Genomic DNA, 22,803 nt, shown 5'->3' with positions numbered 1-22,803 from the left:
CTAGATCTTAACTGATAAGGAAATTATAGATGCTTCAATACTAGTATGTATGGTCATTCTCAGTGAATCTCATTTTCCCTATTATAAACCTCTAAGTCCAAGGAGCTTTAAGGTATTGTTCAAGATTGTTATCTGTGACAGATAGACCCTTGAAAACAATTACTGTTAAAATACCAGGGCCAAGAAAATGCACAGATGATAAGCAACAGCCCTTACAGCATATTCCAAGCAGTTTCTGAGGGTGCCGCAGCTGGGGAAGAAAATCACTGCATGGCTCACAATCTCACAGAGACAGAGAGGACCCCATTACCCAGCAGTGCAGTGATTAAAAGCAGTCCAGGAAATACTAACTAAAGATACATAATAAATACATTCCTGGAAGGCTAACTCGCAGCTATCATCTCTTTCAGATTCTCAGCTTGCTTTAAAGACCAAAGAATGCTTGATTGCACTTCATTTGAGCAGAAAAATGGGTTCTTAAGTTAAAGAAGGAAGAGAGGCTATACACACTCAAGATGGTCTGGCAAATTGAGGGCTGTGTCCGAGAGCAGGGCATCATCACCCAAGGAGAAACACCAAGACGACACAAGTTCTGGACTTTATTCAAACCAGCTGCCTTGCTTTGCGGCTGGACTCTTCTTGCTGGTGGCTAGTTTGATATTTAATCAGATTTCAGATTTTCCTTTTTATTGCCTAAGTGGAAAAGAACAGTTTAAGAACCTAAACATTCATTACACTCAGCTTGTCACATGCTCAGAAACTGGTCTTCTTTGGAATATGCTGTAAGAGACGTTCCTTATCATCGGTGCACTTTCTTGGCCCTGGCATTTTAGCATATTACAATACACTAAATATAATATTAAATGTAATGAAATGCATGAAATACAACCACAACAGTACTAATAGCTAAAATCTGGATGTCAGCCTGGTGCCAGGATTGCGCCCACTGCATTCCTTGTGTTCTCACATTTAGTCCTCACAACATAACAATGAAACACATATAGGGCTTGACATATGCTAGTCACTGCTTCTGGCGCTTTACAAGTATTAACTTGTGTACTGTTTACAACAGCCCGTTAACCTAGAACTAAGATTTTATAATGAAGACACTGAAGCACAGAGGTAAATGAACTTAACCAAGACCGTACACACTAATAGGTGGCAGAACTAGGATAGAAAGTCAGGTGATCCTGTGAAATGGGCCTCTGAATACTGACTTGTACAAGAGGAACAAATGAAGATGCAGAAAGGTGAACTCACTTGCCCGAGGTCACAGAGCTAGACCTAAGTCAGAGTGTAACCCCAAAGACTCCCATCCACCCTCCTAGACTGCCATGGTTTGGGCCAGAAAAAGGGTTTTCTGGCCAGGTGTGGTGGCTCACGCCTGTAATCCCAGCACTTTGGGAGGCTGAAGCAGGTAGATCACCTGAGGTCAGAAGTTCGAGACCAGACTGGCCAACATGTTAAAACCCCATTTCTACTAAAAAATACAAAAATTAGCTGGGCACAGTGGCACGTGCCTGAAGTCCCAGCTACTCGGGAGGCTGAGGCAGGCGAATCACTTGACAGAAGGCAGAGGTTACAGTGAGCCAAGATCGCGCCACTGCACTCCAGCCTGGGTGACAGAGTGAGACTCTGTCTCAAAAAAGAAAAAAAAAAAGGTTTTCCTTTTGTTAACTTTTACCAGATGAGACTGTCTTGGTTTGCCTTAAGAATTTGAGGAAATTCAGTTATTGCATGATTGATACATCCAATTTTCAGACAATGCAAAGGCCTTCCTGGACAAAAATATCCAAATTCTCAGATTTTACTTCTAAAATCACTTGTGTACTCTTCTGTTTCAGAGGAGACACCGTGACCTCATGCCTATGTCTCTATCACCAAAGGGAAATAAGACAAGGTTTCTAAAACCCTCTGACAACATACACTGAATTATTAACACTTGAAATGAAGGCATTATCTATACAGTGAATCTTAAAGATCTGAGATGCATGTGTTAGGTTTGTAGATTACACCCAGCACCGGCTGCTTTCTTTGTACCACCCACGCATGAAGCAGTGCTAGGATGGGGGAAGTGTGTGCAAGTGCCTCAGCCTGAATGTGAATCAGAACACATTCCAAAGCCAAACACAAATGCTTTTGGACTATCCATAGCTTCATTTTCTTCATACCCTTCCCTTGGTGTATTAATGGGGCTCCAGGAGTGTTGTGGAGCCATGCATTTATTCACACATTTGTCTTCCTGCAAAACTCAAACCTCTTTATGTCTCAATGAGAAATCAAGCGCCCGACATTTCCTTTGGAAGCAAATTCATAAAGAATTCAACTTGGAAAACAGTGTACTATGAAGAGCATAAATTTAAGAGCAATACCTTGATATGAAAGCCACTCTCCAGTCTTGATTTGTTGATAAAATTATACTGTGGTATTCCCCAACCAATTTCACCAACGTACTCATGTTTATATTTTGCTGGGAAGCTTCTATTCAAGGCAGGCCTCCATAAATATCTGAGATCTCCAGTTTTTTCTAACGATGGATGCTGCTCTCCTACATAGGAAGTGTGTTGATGAACTTTGGGCAAATAATCCTTTACATAGTCTGGACCTGTGAAAGAAAAAATATTTTAAAATTCTCCACCCTTTATTCTAAGATACTTTTGCTATTTTAACCTTGGAAATACTAATAGCCAACAATTATATGGCACTATGTTCTAGGTGCTATTACAAGCCTTCTAGACATGTTAATTCAATTAATGCTTATTAATAACCAAATGAGATTTGTAGAATTATTTTCCCTAGTTTATGTAAGGGGGAAATGAGGTACAGAAAGATTGGTTACTTGTCCAGAATTACAGCTAACAAGCTCTCTGTTACCCAGGCAGGCTGATGTGAAGGTTGGGCTCTTCATTGCCCCACTAAACTGCTTTGTTTATAAATCGACTTATTACAGACATGGGCTGGATGTGGTGGTTTATGCCTGTAATCCCAGCACTTTGAGAGGCCAAGGTGAGCAGATCTCTTGAGCTCAGGAATCTGAGACCATCCTGGATAACTAGAGAGACCCTGTCTCTACGAAAAATTTAAAAAATTAGCCAGGCATGGTGGCACACATCTGTGGTCCCAGCTATTTGGGAGACAGAGGCAAGAGTATTGCTTAAGCCCAGGAGGTGGAGGCTGCAGTGAGCAACGATTGTACCACTGCACATCAACTTGAGCAGCAGAGCAAGACTGTCTCAAAAGACATGATATATACTAAAATTTATCAAATGCCACATTTGCAGAATGTAGGCCTTCAGACACTGAGGTGTTTTATCTAGATAGATAAAAATCTGAAATGAGTATTAGAATACCCCCCAAATGTATTAGCAAAAACTGAAAAACAGAGAAAATTGTTAGATGAGGATAGCTTATAACAGATGATGACAAAAGAAAGAAGTATTTATATTTTAAATGTAAAACAATGAACAAAAAATAATCAATGAATTATAGAAGTGGGTGAAACAAGCAGAAATAAGAGAAGGTCTGGAAAAAGATCACTTAAATTCTTTTTTTAAATTATACTTTAAGTTCTGGGATACATGTGCAGAACATGCAGGTTTGTTACATAAGTATACATGTGCCATGGTGGTTTGCTGCACCCATGAACCCATCATCTACATTAGATATTCCTCCCAATGCTATCCCTCCCCGATGCCCTCAGCCACTGACAGGTTCCAGTGTGTGATGTTCCCCTCCCTGTGTCCATATGTTCTCATTGGTCAACTTCCACTTATGAGTGAGAACATGCAGTGTTTGGGTTTCTGTTACTATGTTAGCTTGCTGAAAATGACGGTTTCCAGCTTCATCTATGTCCCTCAAAAGGATGAACTCATCCTTCTTTATGGCTGCATAGTATTCCATGGTATATATGTGCCACAATTTTTTTATCCAGTCTAACATCGATGGGCATTTGAGTTGGTTCCAAGTCTTTGCTATTGTGAACAGTGCTGCAATAAACATACATGTGCATGTGTCTTTATAGAATGATTTATAATCCTTTGGGTATATACCCAGTAATGGGATTGCTGGATCAAATGGTATTTCTAGTTCCAAATCCTTGAGGAATCACCACACTGTCTTCCACAATGGAACTAATTTACACTCCCACCAAGTGTGAAAGCATTTCTATTTCTCCACATCCTCTCCAGCATCTGTTGTTTCCTGACTTTTTAATGATTGCCATTCTAACTGGCATGAGATAGTATCTCATTGTGGTTTTGATTTGCATTTCTCTACTGACCAGTCATGATGAGTTTTTCATGTATTTGACCACATAAATATCTTCTTTTGAGAAGTGTCTGTTCATACTCTTTGCTCACATCTTGATGATTGTTTTTTTCTTGTAAATTTGTTGAAGTTCTTTGTGGATTCTGGATACTAGTCCTTTGTCGGATGGATAGACTGTAAAAATTTTCTCCCATTTTGTAGATTGCCTGTTCACTCTTATGATAGTTTCTTTTGCTGTGCAGAAGCTCTTTAGTTTAAATCCCATTTGTCTATTTTTTTTTTGTTGCTGATGCTTTTGGTGTTTTAGTCATGAAGTCTTTGCCCATGCCTATGTCATGAATGGTATTCCCTAGGCTTTCTTCTAGGGTCTTTATGGTCTTAGGTCTTCTGTTTAAGTCTTTCATACATCTTGAGTTAATTTTTGTATAAAGTGTAAGGAAGGGGTCCAGTTTCAGTTTTCTGCATATGGCTAGCCAGTTTTCCCAACACCATGTATTAAATAGGGAATTCTTTCTCCATTGCTTGTTTTTGTCGGGTTTGTCAAAGATCAGATGGTTGTAGATGTGTGGTCTTATTTCTGAGATCTCTATTCTGTTCCATTGGTCTATGTGCTTCCCAATGCAAGGAAGCTAAGAACCTTGAAAAAGGTTTAGAGGAATTGCTAACTAGACTAACCAGTCTAGAGAATAACATAAATGACCTGATGGGGCTGAAAAACACAGCATGAGAACTTCATGGTGCATATACAAGTATCAATAGCCACATCAATCAAGTGGAAGAAAGGATATCAGATTGAAGATCAACGTAATGAAATAAAGCTCATGAAGACAAGATTAGAGAGAAAAGAATGAAAAGGAACGGTGTACCTGAAAGAGACAGGGAGAATGGAACCAAGCTGGAAAACATACTTCAGGATATTATCCAGGAGAACTTCTCCAACCTAGCAAGACAGGCCAACATTCAAATTCAGGAAATACAGAGAACACCACAAAGATACTACTCACGAAGAGCAACCCCAGGACACATCATTGTCAGATTCACCAAGGTTGAAATGAAGGAAAAAAAGTTAAGGGCAGCCAGAGAGAAAGGTTGTGTTAAACACAAAGGAAGGCCCATCAGACTAACAGCGGCTCTCTCTGCAGAAACCCTAACAAGCCAGAAGAGAGTGGCGGCCAATATTCAACATTCTTAAAGAAAAGAATTTTCAACCCAGAATTTCATATCTAGCCAAACTAAGCTCCATAAGTGAAGGAGAAATAAAATCCTTTACAGACAAGCAAATGCTGAGAGATTTTGTCACCACCAGGCCTGCCTTGCAAGAATTCCTGAAGGAAGCACTAAATATGGAAAGGAAAAACTAGTACCAGCCACCACAAAAACAAACCAAAATGTAAAGACCATTGACACTATGAAGAAACTTCATCAACCTATGGGCAAAATAACCAGCTAGCATCATAATGACAGGATCAAATTTACATATAACAATATTAACTTTAAATGTAAATGGGCTAAATGCCCCAATTAAAAGACACAGACTGGCAAATTGCATAAAGAGTCAAGAGCCATCAGGGTGCTGTATTCAAGATTTTGAATTTGTTTGTGCATCTCACGTGCAAAGACCCACATAGGCTCAAAATAAAGGGATGGAGGAATATTTACCAAGCAAATGGAAAGCAAAAAAAAAAAAAAAAAAAAAAAGCAGGAGTTGCAATCCTTTTCTCTGGTAAAACAGACTTTAAACCAATGAGATCAAAAAAGACAAAGAAGGGCATTACATAATATAAAGGGATCAATGCAACAAGAAGAGCTAATTCTAAATATATATGCACCCAATACAGGAGGACCCAGATACATAAAGCAAGTTCTTAGAGATATACAAGGAGAAATAGGCTCCTACACAATAATAGTGAGAGACTTTAACACCCCACTGTCAATATTAGACAGATCAACAAGACAGAAAATTAACAGCTTTATTCACACCTTGAACTCAGCTCTGGACCAAGCGGACCTAATAGATATCTACAGAACTCTCCACCCCATATCAACAGAGTATACATTCTTCTCAGCACCACATAGCACTTATTCTAAAATAGACCACATAATAGGAAGTAAAACACTCCTCAGCAAATGCAAAAGAACAGAAATCATAACAGTCTCTCAGACCACAGTGCAATCAAATTAGAACTCAGGATTAAGAAATTCACTTAAAACTGCACAACTACATGGAAACCCAACAACCTGCTCCTAAATGACTACTGGATAAATAACAAAATTAAGGCAGAAATAAAGAAGTTCTTTGAAACCAATGAGAACAAAGACACAACATACCAGAATCAGAATCTCTGGGACATAGCTAAAGCAGTGTTTAGAAGGAAATTTATAGCACTAAATGCCCACAGGAGAAAGCAGGAAAGATCTAAAGTTGACACCCTAACATCACAATTAAAAGAACTAGAGAAGCAAGAGCAAACAAATTCAAAATCTAGCAGAAGACAAGAAATAACTAAGATCAGAGCAGAACTGAAGGAGATAGAGACACAAAAAACCCTTCAAAAGAATCAATGAGTCCAGAAGCTGTATTTTTTTTAAAAGATCAACAAATAGATAGACTGCTGGCAAGACCAATAAAGAAGAAAAGAGAGAAGCATCAAATAGATACAATAAAAAATGATAAAGGAGATATCATCACTGATCCCACAGAAATACAAACTACCATCAGAGAGTAGTATAAACACTTCTACACAAATAAACTAGAAAATTTAGAAGAAGTGGATAAATTCCTGGACAAATACATCCTCCCAGGATTAAACCAGGAAGAGGTTGAATCCCTGAATAGACCAATAGCAAGTTCTATAATTGAGGCAGTAATTAATAGCCTACCAACCAAAAAAAGCCCAGAACCAGACAGATTTACAGCCAACTTCTACCAGAGGTACAAAGAGGAGCTGTACCATTCCTTCTGAAACTATCCCAAACAATGGAAAAAGAAGGACTCCTCCCTAATGCGTTTTATGAGGCCAGCATCATCCTGATACCAAAACCTGGCAGAGACACACACAAAAAAAAATTTCAAGCCAATATCCCTGATGAACATCAATGGAAAAGCCTCAATAAAATACTGGCAAATCAAATCCAGCAGCACATCAAGAAGCTTATCCACCACGATCAAGTCAGCTTCATCCCTGGGATGCAAGGCTGGTTCAACATATGCAAATCAATAAGCATAATTCATCCCATAAACAGAACCAATGACAAAAACCACATGATTATTTCAATAGATACAGAAAAGGCCTTCAATAAAATTAAACATCCCTTAATGCTAAAAACTCTCAATAAACTAGGTATTGATAGAACGTATCTCAAAATAATAAGAGCTATTTATGATAAACCCACAGCCCAATATCATACAGAATGGGAAAAAGCTGGAAGCATTCCCTTTGAACACCAACACAAGACAAGGATGGCCCTTCTCACCACTCCTATTCAATATAGTACTGGAAGTTCTGGCCAAGGAAATCAGGCAAGAGAAAGAAATAAAAGGTATTCAAATAGGAAGAGAGAAAGTCAAATTATCTCTGTTCGCAGATGACATGATTGTATATTTAGAAAACCCCATTGTCTCAGCCCCAAATCTCCTTAAGCTGATAAGCAACTTCAGCAAAGTCTTGGGATACAAAATCAATGTGTAAAAATCACAGCGTTCCTATACACCAATAATAGACAAACATCCAAATCGTGAGCAAAGTCCTATTTACAATTGCTACAAAGAAAATAAAATACCTAGGAATACAACTTAAAATGGATGTGAAGGACCTCTTCAAGGAGAACTACAAACCACTGCTCAAGGAAAGAAGAGACGACACAAAAAAATGGAAAAGCATTCCATGCTCAGGGAAAGGAAGAATCAAATATCATGAAAATGGCCATGCTGCCCAAAGTAATTTATAGATTCAATGCTATTCCCATCAAGCTACCATTGACTTTTTTCACAGAATTATAAAATCTACCGTAACTTTCATATGGAACCAAAAAAGAACCTGTATAGCCAAGACAATCCTAAGCAAAAAGAACAAAGCTGGAAGCATCATGCTACCTGACTTCAAACTATACTACAAGGCTACAGTAACCAAAACAGCATGGTACTGATACCAAAACAGATATATAGACCAATGGAACAGAAAAGAGACCTCAGAAATAACACTACACAACTACAGCCATCTGATCTTTGACAAACCTGACAAAAACAAGCAATGGAGAAAGAATCCCCTATTTAATAAATAGTGTTGGGAAAACTGGCTAGCCATATGTAGAAAGCTGAAACTGGACCCCTTCCTTACACCTTACACAAAAATTAACTCAAGATGGATCAAAGATTTAAACATAATAACACCATAAAAACTCTGGAAGAAAACCTAGGCAATACCATTCAGGACATAGGCATGGGCAAAGACTTCTTGAGTAAAACACCAAAAGCATCGGCAACAAAAGCCAAAATAGACAAATGGGATCTAATTAAACTAAAGAGCTTCTGCACAGCAAAAGAAACTAGCACCAGAGTGAACAGGCGACCTACAAAATAGGAGAAAATTTTTGCAGTCTATCCATCTGACAAAGGACTAGTATCCAGAATCCACAAAGAACTTCAACAAATTTACAAGAAAAAAAAAATCATCAAGAAGCTGGCAAAGAATATGAGCAGACACTCTTAAACGACAACATTTATGTGGCCAAAAAAATATGAACAAAAACTCATCATCACTGGTCATTAGAGAAATGCAAATCAAAACCACAATGAAATGACATACCATCTCATGCCAGTTAGAATGGTGATCATTAAAAAGTCGGGAAACAGATGCTGGAGAGGATGTGAAGAAATAGAAATGCTTTTACACTGTTGGTGGGAGTGTAAATTAGTTCAACCGTTGTGGAAGATAGTGTGGTGATTCCTCAAAGATCTAGAACCAGAAATACCATTTGACTCAGCAATCCCATTACTGGGTATATACCCGAAGGATTATAAATCATTCTACTATAAAGACACATGCACATGTATGTTTATTGCAGCACTGTTCACAATAGCAAAGACTTGGAACCAACTCAAATGCCCATCAATGATAGACTGGATAATGAAAATGTGGCACATATACACCATGGAATAATATGCAGCCATAAAAAATGATGAGTTCATGACCTTTGCAGGGACATGGATGAAGCTGGAAACCATCATTCTCAGCAAACACAACAGAAAACCAAACACTGCATGTTCTCACTCATAAGTGAGAGTTGAACAATGAGAACGCATGGATACAGGGAGGGGAACATCACACACTGGGGCCTGTCGGGGGTGAGGGGCTAGAGGAGGGATAGCATTAGGAGAAATACCTAATGTAGATGATGGGGTCGATGGGCACAGCAAACCACCATGGTACGTAAATACCTGTGTAACAAACCTGCATGTTCTGCACATGTATCCCAGAATTTAAAGTGTGTATATATGTATGTATATATATAACAGAGACAGTCTTGCTATGACGCCCAGGCTGAAGTGTGGTGGCTATTCACAGGTGCAATAATAATGCTCTAAAGGCTTGAACTCCTGGGCTTAAGGTATTCTCCTGCCTCAACCTCCTAAGTAGCTGGGACTACAGGCACATTCCACCAAGCCCAGCTAAAATTGGTATTTAAAGTTGATGTTGTGAAAGTGAAAAGGAGATCTAAGACTTTCTGGAAGAAATGGTACTTACTGATTAAAAATAGACAGTGAAGCTACTGGCACAGGAAGAAATTCCAAAGCCCCAGAACCAAAATCAGTGTAGGAGTGTATGGGCAGACCGGGGACAGAAAAAACTTCATTTCTTTTCCAAAAGTTAACCGAAGACCTTGGAGATAGAATCTGTGTTGTGGTCACAACATTGCCTCAGTCCTTCCCAGCTCCTGTGGCTCCTTTCCTTTTGCTCTTAAATCAGGGAGCGCAGTATTTGCAAGGTAGGCCAGGGCTTTCATCCACTGCCCGACACGTGGACCAGGTATGCTGATAGGATGGTCAATGCGTAACAAGCCTGTGCTCAGAAAACGAATCTCAGCTTTCCAAGGAATCCGAAAATGTGAGGGTTTTTCAGAAACACAATGTTGGCAGGTGTTTTCACAGTTTCCTAATCACTCTCACTCCCATGATGCACTGAGTATTCACTGAGTGGCTAATTTCCCCTGATGAATACATTGTAGCTTCAATTTCATTTGCTTCAGGTTTTCACTTAGATCTGCTTTGATCAAGCATAGAATTGTCAGAGCATGAAAACCTGTTTTCTCTCTCCATATGACAGGTGTTGAGGTCTCATTTACAAAACTCTGTCATAAGGAACTTTTTGCAATCTCTCTAATACAGAAGAACTGTGTTAGTCTTAATTGAATTGCAGTGTATGTTTAAGCCAGGTTTTTTTTTTGTTTTTTTTTTACTCTGAGGTGTACCCTTCAGAAAATACTTTTTTTTTTTTCTTTTTTAGAAACAGAACCTTGCTTCACCCAGGCTGAAGTAAAGTGATGCAATCCTAGCTCACTCCACTTGGGCTCCTGGGAGCCTGCTGACTCAGCCTCTTGAGCGGCTAGGATTACAGGTGCAAGCCACCACATTTGGCTGATTATTATTTTTTATTTTGTAGTCATGGAGTCTTGCTATGTTGCCCAGGCTGGTCTCAAACTCCTGCATCGGCCTTCCAAAGTGCTGGGATTACAGACACGAGCCACCGTGCCCAGACCCAGGCCAGTGTTTTTCCAAATACTTCATCAAATTCTGCTCCTGAGTGCACCATGAAGGTGGTGGTGTGTATGGAAGGGATCTCTATAGTCAAATACATTTGGGAACACCGCTTGATACATTTGCCTTGTAGAGATTCGCGGCATATGAAAGTATATTAAGAGTTCCGATAAGTCTTATGGTAAATAAACTATTTACAATTACATAACCCAGCGTTTCCCAAACTGATTTAAACATAGATGTTTTTTCCCTACTGGGTCACTTACATGCATCCTGCTGTAAACGTGAGAGTAGATATTTATCTGTAGTTAGTTCCTTAGTTGCTCTGTGGGCTGCAGTAAGTTTTTGAAAACAGCCATTACTTGCCAGCTGTCTCGGTTTGTGCTGCTATAACAAGATACCTGAGACTGAGTAACTTCTAAAGAACAGAAATTTGTTTCCATACAGTTATGAAGGCTGGGAGTCCTTCATCAAGGTGCCGGCAGGTCATGTGATGAAGGCTGCTCTCTGCTTCGAAGATGGTGCCTGTTGCTGCATCCTCGGCAGGGGAGGAACACCAGACCGCGACAGGGCAGGAGGTGGCAGGGCGAGCAAGCTGGAGGCTTTGCAAAGCCTTCTTTATAAAGGCTTTAATCCCACTCATGAGGGAGGAGCCCACACAGCCTAATCATCTCTTAAAGGCCCCACCTCTTAATACTATCACATTGGCCATTACATTTTAACACCTGAATTTGGGGAGGTGCGCACACTTAAACCATAGCACAAGCTGAGTCAAAAGCACTTAGTTTTAGAAGGTGTGGTGAAAAGTGCACATGCTTTGCAACCCAAGTGTGTGTGTGTGTCCAGTCAGTCCAACAAATTTCATCTTCTGCCAACATCTGAAAAAAGGTCTGGGCATGGTGAGTCACACACCATGGGAGGCTAGGATGGGAGGATCACTGGAGTGTAGGAGTCTGAGACCAGCCTCAGCAGCATAGCAAGACCTTGCCTCTACAAAAAAATTTTAAAAATTAGCCAGCCACCCATGGCTTGCCTAGGTAGCCCCAGCTTCTCAGGAGGCTGAGGCAGGAGGCTCACTTGAGCCCAGAAGTTTGAGGTAGCAGTGAGCTATGATCATGCCACTGCACTCCAGCCGAGGCAACAGAGTGAGAACCTGTCTCTAAAACACAAAAAAGGGACCCAACTACAATGTGTGTTAATAGAGAAGGGGAAAATTCCATCCCTGAAGCAAATCTCTTTCTGATTTCTCTTCAGTTTCATTTTTTAAAATTTATTTCTATTTTCATGCTGTTACTGGGATTCTCTGCAGTTTCATTGTCTCATTTAGTTCATTCATTAATTCTTTCACTGATTTATTTATTCAACACATACTTATGAACAGCTACTACACATCAAGCAGTGTTCTGAGTCCTTGGAATATAGCAGTGAAAAAAACAAAGCCGCTGCCTTCAGGAAACTGACATTCTTTGAGAGGCAGGTGCTAGAAGTAAACAGTCCTTCATCATCTGGATTATCACCACAGCCTCCTTAACTAGTCTTGGCTCTAGTTTCTTTCGTTTCTAATCCACATAGCCGCCAAGAATGATTTAAAACTCAGATAACATTAAATACTCCCTTTCCTTAAAAACATGAAATAATTTTCTCCAGTGCTTGGAAATTTGTGTTCATTCAGATTTCTCGGGATTGCAGAATAGTGTCTTCATAATCTGACCATAATACCTTCCTTAACCTCTTCTCATTGTTAAACCAAATCCTACCAGGCTTACTGTAAATGCTTCCTTCTATGGAGAACATATGTAATCCTCTCAAGTCAAAGCTAAAACTCAGCATGATGTCAACGGTAGTTTCATTGAATTTCACTGCTTTTCTATATCAAATTTACTGAATCTTCCTCATTGGCAGCTCTTGGAGGGTAGGAGTTGTATCTTACTTATCTCTGTTAATTCTTAATGGCCAGCACTGTGCTTTGAACGTAGGATTCCACAAAAGAAATGGATATTGAATTGCTGATTAAGTGAATTAAAGTGTTCCATTATAAGACTGAAGATATATAAAGTCATACTGGGTGAGAAGCAAGTACTTCTTTAAATTTCTAACGAGCACCTTAATTTCCAGAACTGCCTTAAAACCCTCCTATTCTGGGATTTATGTTAAGATACTTAAGTGTAAGGTCAGAGGAAGAATTGCTTTTCACTACATTTATTTTTAGTATTTAGAGATAGAAGGATGACAGCTCACAGTAATGTCATTTCATTTTATAATATTGCCTCATGAGGTCAATCCTCTAGTTCAGCGACCAAATGGAAACCCACCAAAGAAATAAATCAAAAGGAATCAAGTAGAACGTAGAAATCAGTGTTTCAATAAGTATATTTGACAATCTGTTGACACCATAGGCATAATTTGCCCATTGCAGATGTGCAGTGCAGAACAGCTGGGCTTGTGGGGAATCAAGCCAAGGTAAAGGCCAGAGGGCGGTGGTGGGATTCGAACCTATGAAATGAACTCTAATGGGCATGTCTGACATGTGCACATAGAGGGAAGAAAAAAGGAGGTACTGCTAGAGATTAATTATGACAATTGCTCGTGTGAATCAGACTCTCCAGTTCTGACGTTTACCACAGAATGGACTCATGAACTGGAAAAATTTTAAATGCTGCATTTCAATTCAGTTGGTACAGTTATGCAATGGGTCTAACCACTGAAAGAACTGAAAGACTCAGTTCGTCAAACTTCTGAATGACCCAAATAAACAGCAGGCAAAAGCATCCTTGCTACATACTTTAGGTCTATTCTCAAATGATAAACTTTCTTTTTTTTTTTTCATTTTTCTTTTTAATAAAGACAGGGTCTTGCTGCGTTGCCCAGGCTGATCTTGAATTCCTGGCCTCAAGTGGTCCTGCTACTTTGGACACCCAAAGTGCTGGGATTACAAGCATGAGCCCCTATGCCTGGACTTTGTCAAACAAACTTTCCTGTGGGCAACCTGAACACATTAGGGGCAGCAGTTAGTAATCAAACTGCTTCCAAAAATAAACTTGTGGGATTATTGTGTCAATTAGGTAACTGACATAATTATGCACATAATTATAAATTGGAATTCAGTCACAAAGAATTAGAAAGTTCACCTGACACTTATGCACAGCTTAACTGATGGCTGAAATTACATGGATGGCACCTTACCACGTGCCCAATGCTGGCTTAGTGTGAACAAGAGTCATTATGACATGGCCTGTTTTTCTAGCCTCCCATACAATCTAAAGACCATGCTCACCTCCTTTAGAAAACATTTTCTGGCTGGGCACAGTGGCTCATGGCCGTAATCCCAGCACCTTGGGAGACTGAGGCAGGGGGATCACAAGGTCAATAAATTGAGACCATCCTAACCAACATGGTGAAACCCCGGCTCTTCTAAAAATACAAAAATTAGCTGGGCTTGGTGGCTCGCACCTCCAGTCCCAGCTATCAGGAGGCTGAGGCAGGAGAATCACTTGAACCCGGGAAATGGAGGTTGCAGTGAACCAAGATGACACCACTGCACTCTAGACTGGTGACAGAGTGAGACTCTGACACACACACACACACACACACACACACACAATTCTATTTTCTATTCTTCATGGCAAACATTATTATTCACTGAAACTTTGAAGTACAATTTGATCTGTTTCATTTGTGTGCTGAGGTGTCCTAGCTGTTTGGTATGTGTCTTGTCCCTTTGCTTGACAGTTAACCCCTTATTAGTCCCCATTAGACTCACACTATGTTTCATTTGCTTTGGAACCTCTTTAGCATTCTGATCAGGGCAATGCACCAGGCAAATGCTTGGTAATATTTGCTGAATGACTTCTTGATCATTAAATTTGCTGATGTAATCAAAAATATAAAATTCGATAGTTTTCTTGGCTAGTAGAGAAAGAAGGCAGAATCAAAAATTTTGTAAACATCCTTGGACTTTTAGTTGGAAAGTAAAACTGACCCATCTTGACAAAATGTTGCAACCAGGTGACACGCCACATATCCATCTCACCTGAAGGGAAAATCTAAGTAGATAATAAATAAATTACATTTTCTTTATTTTGGCTTGCAGTTTTCCTAGCATAAATGTACATGATATAGTCTATTTTATTATAAGAAACTCTCGCCATTCACATAGATAGGCTCTAGATATTTCATGAAAAAAAAAGCAAGATTTGTGTATGTAGAACTAATAAAAATCCATTTGAGTGCTGCAAGTAATAGGAAATCCATTGCAAAATTGAATAAACAAGAAAGGAAAATTATGTCCCATAATAAGATCTTCTGAGACAGGAGGAATCCGGGGTTGCTTTCTTCAGTAGCTCCATGATGTTTTCCGAATCACAGGCTTTTCCATCTGTGTGCACTGCATCCTCCGCTTACCTGGCAAGTTCCCCTTGAAGTCCCAAGGAGGCTGTCACGGTTTCAGGTATCATAAGCAGATACAATGATGTTCAAGAGGGTGTGTGTATGTTTCATCAGCGGGGAAGCCCTTCCTAGAAAACTTCAGATAAATTCCTCCCTCATTTTATTCACCAGGATTGAGTCATCTCTTCCTAAAACCAAGCACTGACAAGCGAATTGGAATTTCGATGACTGGCTTCAGTGATTCAGAATTTAGTCCTGAGTCATGCGAGGTCAGGGTAGACACACAAATAAAATGGAGGCTCTCTGGAAAGGGAGAAGAGTGTGCTGGCCTCTGGGTAATCAGCTACAAAGCAAAAAGGAAAACATTCCACAGAGAAAACACACACACACAAACACACATATACACACAATGCAACTTTTTACTGCTGTTGTGCAATTTACTTTTAAGATCACACGAAATTATTTTAAGTTACTTCTTTTCTCTTGGTCTTAATTGCTAGCTAAATCATAATTAGTTTGCTGTTTGTACTGTCATACTTGTGGATATGGCTTTTTTTCTTTTCTTTTTTTTTTTTTTTTTTTTGAGATGAAAATTCACTCTTGTTGCCCAGGCTAGAGTGCGGTGGCACAATCTCAGCTCACTGCAACCTCTGCCTCTCGGTTCCAGTGATTCTCCTGCCTCAGACTTCCAAGTAGCTGGGATTACAGGCAGGTGCCAGCATGCCCAGCTAATTTTGTATTTTTAATAGAGACAAGATATCACCATGTTGGTCAAGCTGGTCTCAAACTCCTGACCTCAGGTGATCCTCCTGCCTCAGTCTTCCAAAGTGCTGGGATTACAGGTGTGAGCCCAGCCAAGGATATGGGTTTATGCTAAAGCAATGGAAAGAAATGGAGGCAAGCTAGGGGCTCAGTCAGAGCCATCCTCACAAAACAAAAGAGAAAGGGCAATTATTGGTATTCCTCCATATTCAAGCTCTTCTGTTGTTGTTGTTGTTTAGAGGCAGGGTCTCACTCTGTTGCCCTGGCTGGAGTGCAGTGGCACAATCCTGACTCACTACAGCCTTAAACTCCTGGGCTCAAATAATCCTCCCACCTCAGCCTCCCAAGTAGCTGTGATTATAGGCATGGGCCTTCACACTGGCTAATTTTAAAATTTTTTTGGTAGAGATGGAGGTCAAACTATGTTGCCCAGGCTGCTCTCAAATCCCTAGCCTCAAGTGATCCTCCCACATCAGCCTCCCATACTTGGGGATCACTGGCATGAGCCACTGCACCTGGCCTCCATATTCAAACTCTTTGATCTAGAGCAGAGGTCAGAACTTTCTTTTTTTTTTGAAACAGAGTCTCATTCTCTCACCCAGGCTGGAGTGCAGTGGTGCAATCTCGGCTCACTGCCACCTCTGCCTCCTGGGTTCAAGCAATTCTCCTGCCTCAGCCTCCCACGTAGCTGGGATTCAGGTGCATGCCACCACGCCCAGCTAATTTTTGTATTTTTAATAGAGACAGGTTTCACCATGTTGGTTAAGCTGGTCTCGAACTCCTGACCTGGTGATCTGCCCCCGCTCAGCTTCCCAAAGTGCTAGAATTACAGGTATGAGCCACTGCGCCCGGCCCATATTTTTTTTTTTCCGGAAAAGGTCAGATAGTAAATGTTTTAGATTTGTAGGTCATACATGCAATCACTATCACAACTATTCAACCCTGTCACTTCAGCAGACAATATGTAAACCAGTAAGTATGGCTGTGTTCTAATAGAACCTAATTTATGGGCACTGAAATTAGAATTTTATATCGTTTTTATGGGTTGGTAAATAATTTTCCTTTAATTTTTTTCAACCACTTACAAAGTGAAAGCCCATTTTTAGCTGTATAAAAACATGTGGCAAGCCAGATTTGGCACATGAGCCATGGTTTACTACACTCTGATCTACAGTGGTTTTCACATTTGTCTTTTACCTTACACCTTCTCCTTGCCTATTTTAGATATGAAGCTTCTCTATTTATTATACTTAATTGATTACATAACTGCAAAAATAAGTATTTCATTTATATGGACTATTTGGTAGATTTGTAAATAACCATACTTTTTATTTGTATAATAACAGGTCTCAGTGGAAAGTCTTGCTTGCCTCTACATTGCCAGTGTCAATTGGGCCCCATCTCATCTCTGCCTTTGTGTTAATTAGTTTTCTTATTATTAGAGCTGTATAAGTGACCAGTGAGAATACATGAATATAAAATAGATTTGCCAGCACAATTAAAAAAATAGAAAAGTGGGGAAGACACTAAATTATACAGATAGATTGGAAATACCATTAGGTAAGAATCGCCCTGGTTTTACCCACACTGGAAAGAGCTGAGAGGTATGCATTGCTCTTTTATTGCTCTGAGTAATGATGGTAATTATGATGTAATCCAAAGAGCACAACCAACACTGGACTGGGTGGAAACAGTGCTCTAACTCCTCCACTCTGTAATAACATGGGTTGTAAAATGTATGTATCATTAAGGCCAGGCGTGGTGGCTCATGACTGTACTTTGGAAGGCCAAGACGGGAGGATCACTTGAGTCCAGGAGTTCAAGACCAGCCCAGGAAACATAGTGAGATCCTGACTTTACAAAAAATAAAAATCGTGTCCTTTGTAGGTACATGGATGAATCTGGGAACCATCATTCTCAGCAAACTGACACAAGAACAGAAAATCAAACACCGCATGTTCTCACTCATAGGTGGGTGTTGAACAATGAGAACACATGGAGACAGGGAGGGGAGCACTACACACTGGGGTCTGTTGGCAGGGACTAAGGGAGGGAAGGTGGGGGATAACATGGGGAGGGATAACATGGGGAGAAATGCCAGATATAGGTGACGGGGTGATGGAGGCAGCAAACCACATTGCCATGTATGTACCTATGCAACAATCCTGCATGATCTGCATATGTACCCCAGAACCTAAAGTACAATAAAAAAAAAAAAAATTAACTGGGAATGGTAGCATACACCTGTGATCCCAGCTACTTGAGAGGCTGAGGCTGGCTGGAAGATTGCTTGAGCCCAGGAGGTCAGGAAGTTGAGGCTGCAGTGAGCCAAGACTGTGCCACTGCACTCCAGCCTGGGAGACAGAGTGAAAAAAAAAAAAAGTACCATTGAATTAATACTACCTTTGCTTCAAAAAGAGAAAATAAATTTAAATGTAGGCATCGATAGCAAAGAGTATCACAATTACAGACAAGTTAAATGTAATTTATGAAAATGACACTTTCAGCCTGAGTGAAATATGGCAATTCCCTAGATAAACAGTAGTACATTAGGAAGAGCTTGACTATTTCTAGATGGCAGTAAGTGACTTCAATTTAGGCCAGGGTAATTTAGACCAATAAGTGGTATTTCTCAATCTTGCAAATACATAACAAAGGGAAAATAGCTAAAATTATGCTGTAAGAAAAACATATGTGAACCTGCAATCTGGATTATTGAGAAATATTTGTGTAAAGCAAGAAAGCTGTAATTAACAGATAGGTAATCATTACATTTTTTTGTATCTCCTTTGTAAAATTTTTGCCCTTCTCTACTTGAGACAGCCAGAGAACTGGCTGTGCTTCCTGATCATTAAGAAGACTGAAATAGCCGGGCGCGGTGGCTCACGCCTGTAATCCCAGCACTTTGGGAGGCCGAGGTGGGTGGATCACGAGGTCAAGAGATCGAGACTATCCTGGTCAACATGGTGAAACCCCGTCTCTACTAAAAATACAAAAAATTAGCTGGGCATGGTGGTGCGTGCCTGAAATCCCAGCTACTCGGGAGGCTGAGGCAGGAGAATTGCCTGAACCCAGGAGGCAGAGGTTGCGGTGAGCAGAGATAGCGCCATTGCACTCCAGCCTGGGTAACAAGAGTGAAACTCCGTCTCAAAAAAAAAAAAGACTGAAATAAAGTGACTCCTTATTCATTCCAAAAATGGATTTCACTATGCTTCAGCACTTAGCTTGTAAAATGGATTTATAAACAGGTGAAATATTAGGTGGGTAAAGCCACATGAGAGTTAAGATTTACAAATTAAATTTCTTTATCTGAATATTCTTACTTTGAGAATTTATTTTCCCATCCCTGTAAATAAACATTTTTTAAAATTTTTTTATATTTTAGAACCTACTTGGTATAATAGAGCACTTAAACAGGGAAAATGGCAATTAAGATTTTGGTTTTGACCTTGCTGCCATTGGCATAGAGAACTTGGGAAAGTCATTTAGTCTTCCATGGTTAACTTCAATTTCTTTCTTTTTTTTTTTAAACCAGCTTTATTGAGGTGTAATTGACATACAATAAACTGCACATATTTGAAGCATACACCTGTACATTTATATTTACATATATGTACACACATGAACAGGGTTGTCAGAGTTAAAGTACAGAATACCCAGTTAAATTTGGATTTCAGATAAACAATGAATCATTTTTAGTATAAGTATGTCCCAAACATTTGCATGGTATATACTTATATTAAAAAAAAAATTAGCCAGGCGCAGTGGCTCACGCCTGTAATCCCAGCACTTTGGGAGGCCGAGGTGGGTGGATCACGAGGTCAAGAGATAGAGACCATCCTGGTTGACATGGTGAAACCCCGTCTCTACTAAAAATACAAAAAAATCAGCTGGACACGGTGGTGTGTGCCTGTAATCCCAGCTACTCAGGAGGCTGAGGCAGGAGAATTGCCTGAACCCAGGAGGCTGAGGCAGGAGAATTGCCTGAACCCAGGAGGCAGAGGTTGCGGTGAGCCGAGATCGCACCATTGCACTCCAGCCTGGGTAACAAGAGCGAAACTCTGTCTCAAAAAAAAAAAAAATTACTCATCTGAAATTCAAATTTAACTAGCCACTCTACGTTTTTATTTGTGAAATCTAGCAGCTCTATCCATGGATTCTCACTACAGTAAAGATGAAGAACGTATCTGTCATTTTTCCCATACCCAGGCAATCACTTTTCTGCTCTCTGTTACTATAGATTAGTTTGTGGTTTCGAGAATTTGATCATCGAATCATACAGTATGCACTCTCTTTCGTCTGGCTTTTATTTCATTTATTTATTTGTTTTTGAGATGGAGTCTCACTCTGTTGCCCAGCCTGGAGTGCAGTGGTGCGATCTCCACTCACTGCAACCTCCGCCTCCCAGGTTCAAGCGATTCTTCTGCCTCAGCCTCCTGAGTAGCTGGGATTACAGGCACACACCACCACACCCAGCTAATTTTTGTATTTTTGGTAGAGAAGGGGTTTCACCATGTTGGCCAAGCTGGTCTCGAACTCCTGACCTCAACTGATCTGCCCACCTTGGCCTCCCAAAGTGCTGGGATTACAGGTGTGAGCTACTGCGTCTGGCTTGTCTGGCTTCTTACACTAAGCATAATTATTTTGAGATCATCCAAATTATAACATGTAACAATAGTTTATTCCTTTTTATTACTGAGTAATATTCTATTGTACAGATATGTAACAGTTTATCCTTTTACCTGTTGATAGACTTTGGGGTTCTTTTCAATTTGGAGCTGTATAAAGCTGATATGAACATTTGTGCATAAATCTTTGTATGGACATTTGTTTTCATTTATCTTGGGTAAATAACTTTCATTTATCTTGGGTAAAGAAGTGGAATGGCTGGATCATATGGAAGATGTATTAATTCGTAAAAGAGCTTCCAAATTGCTTCAACAGTGGTTGTGTCACTTTTGCATTCCCACTAGCAGTGTATGAGGTTCTACTTTCTCCACATCTTTGCCAACACTTGGTCTTCTTAACTGGTGCATTCTAATAGGTATGTAGTGATATCTCATTGCAGTTTTAATTTGCAATCTCTAGTGACTAATCATGTAGAGCATCTTTTGCTTATTTGCCATCCATATATCTTCTCGGCTCACTGCAACCTCCGCCTCCTGGGTTCAGACAATTCTCCTGCCTCAGCCTCCTGAGTAGCTGGGATTACAGGCACGCGCCACCATGCCCAGCTAATTTTTTGTATTTTTAGTAGAGACGGGGTTTCACCGTGTTGACCAGGATGGTCTCGATCTCTTGACCTCGTGATCCACCCGCCTCGGCCTCCCAAAGTGCTGGGATTACAGGCGTGAGCCACCGTGCCCGGCCTTGCCCATTTCTTAATTGTCTCATCTTTTTATTGAGAGACTTGAGTTGTTTTTTTTTAACTTTTATTTTAGGCTTGGGGGTACATGTGCAGGTTTGTTATATAGGTAAACTCATGTCATGGGGGTTTGTTGTACAGATTATTTTGTCACCCAGTTACTAACCCTAGTACCCAATAGTTACTTTTTCTGCTCCTCTCCCTCCTCCCATCCTCTACTCTCAAGTAGGCTATTGTTCTCTTCTTTGTGTCCATGAGTTCTCATCATTTAGCTCCCACTTATAAGTGAGAACATACAGCATTTGGTTTTCTATTCCTGCATTAGTTTGCTAAGGCTAATGGCCTCCAGTTCCATCCATGTTCCCACAACAGACATGATCTCACTTTTTCTTATGGCTTCATAGTATTCCATGGTGTATATGTATCATGTTTTCTTTATTCAATCTATCATCAGTGGGCATTTAGGTTGATTCCATGTGTTTGCTATTGTGATTAGTGCTGCAATGAACATTTGTGTGCACGTGTCTTTATGATAGACGAATTTATATTCCACTGGTTATATACCCAGTAATGGGATTGCTGCATCAAATGGCTGTTCTGTTTTTAGCTCTTTGAGGAATCGCTACACTGCTTTCCACAATGGTTGAACTAATTTACACACCAGCCAACAATTCGTAAGTGTTCCCTTTTTCTGCAACCTCGCCAGCATCTGTTATTTTTTCACTTTTTCATCATAGCCATCCTGACTGGTGTTAGGTGATACCTGATTGTGGTTTTGGTTTGCATTTCTCTAAGTGCTTCTTGGCCACATGTGTGTCTTCTTTGAAAAGTCTTCATGTTCTTTGCTCACTTTTTAATGGGGTTGTTTGTTTTTTTCTTGTAAATTTGTTTCTGTTCCTTATAGATGCTAGATATTAAACCAAGAGTTTTTTACATGCTCTCAATACAAGTCCTTTATCAGGTAGGTATCTTCCAAATATTTTCTTCTAATCTGTGTTTGTAGTTTCATTTTTAAAAGTGTCTTGTGAAGAGCAGACATTTTTGGTTTTGATAGAGTTTACTTTATTAATTTATTCTTTAATGGATCATACCATAGGTGTTATACCTAAAAATTCTTTTGTTAAAAACATTATTTTTTGTAGAGATGGGATTTCATTATGTTGCCCAGGTTGGTCTCAACTCCTGGTCTCAAGCGTGAGCTACTGTGCCCAGCCTAAATAATGTTTGTCTAATCTAAGATCACAAAGGTTTTCTCCCATGTTTTCTTTTA

At 39.9% G+C, this 22,803-nt stretch overlaps 1 protein-coding gene across 2 annotated transcripts in view; it reads right to left on the bottom strand.

The window, feature by feature from the left end:
- SPMIP2 (sperm microtubule inner protein 2) overlaps positions 1 to 22,803 on the bottom strand; it is a 156,149-nt gene that overhangs the window by 85,768 nt on the left and 47,578 nt on the right. For both annotated transcript variants that reach the window (XM_064383785.1, XM_064383784.1), the window contains one exon: positions 2,373 to 2,605. In XM_064383785.1, coding sequence (XP_064239855.1) covers positions 2,373 to 2,605 — 233 coding nt within the window. The remainder of the gene's footprint in view (positions 1 to 2,372; positions 2,606 to 22,803) is intronic.

This window comes from Aotus nancymaae, unplaced genomic scaffold (genome assembly GCF_030222135.1).
Source record: "Aotus nancymaae isolate 86718 unplaced genomic scaffold, 86718_ANA_hifiasm-v0.15.2.pri h1tg000033l, whole genome shotgun sequence".
In the NCBI taxonomy this organism is placed as follows: domain Eukaryota; kingdom Metazoa; phylum Chordata; class Mammalia; order Primates; family Aotidae; genus Aotus; species Aotus nancymaae.
Note: the sequence above shows the minus strand (reverse complement) of the source record. Positions and strands in the feature narration are given on the sequence as shown.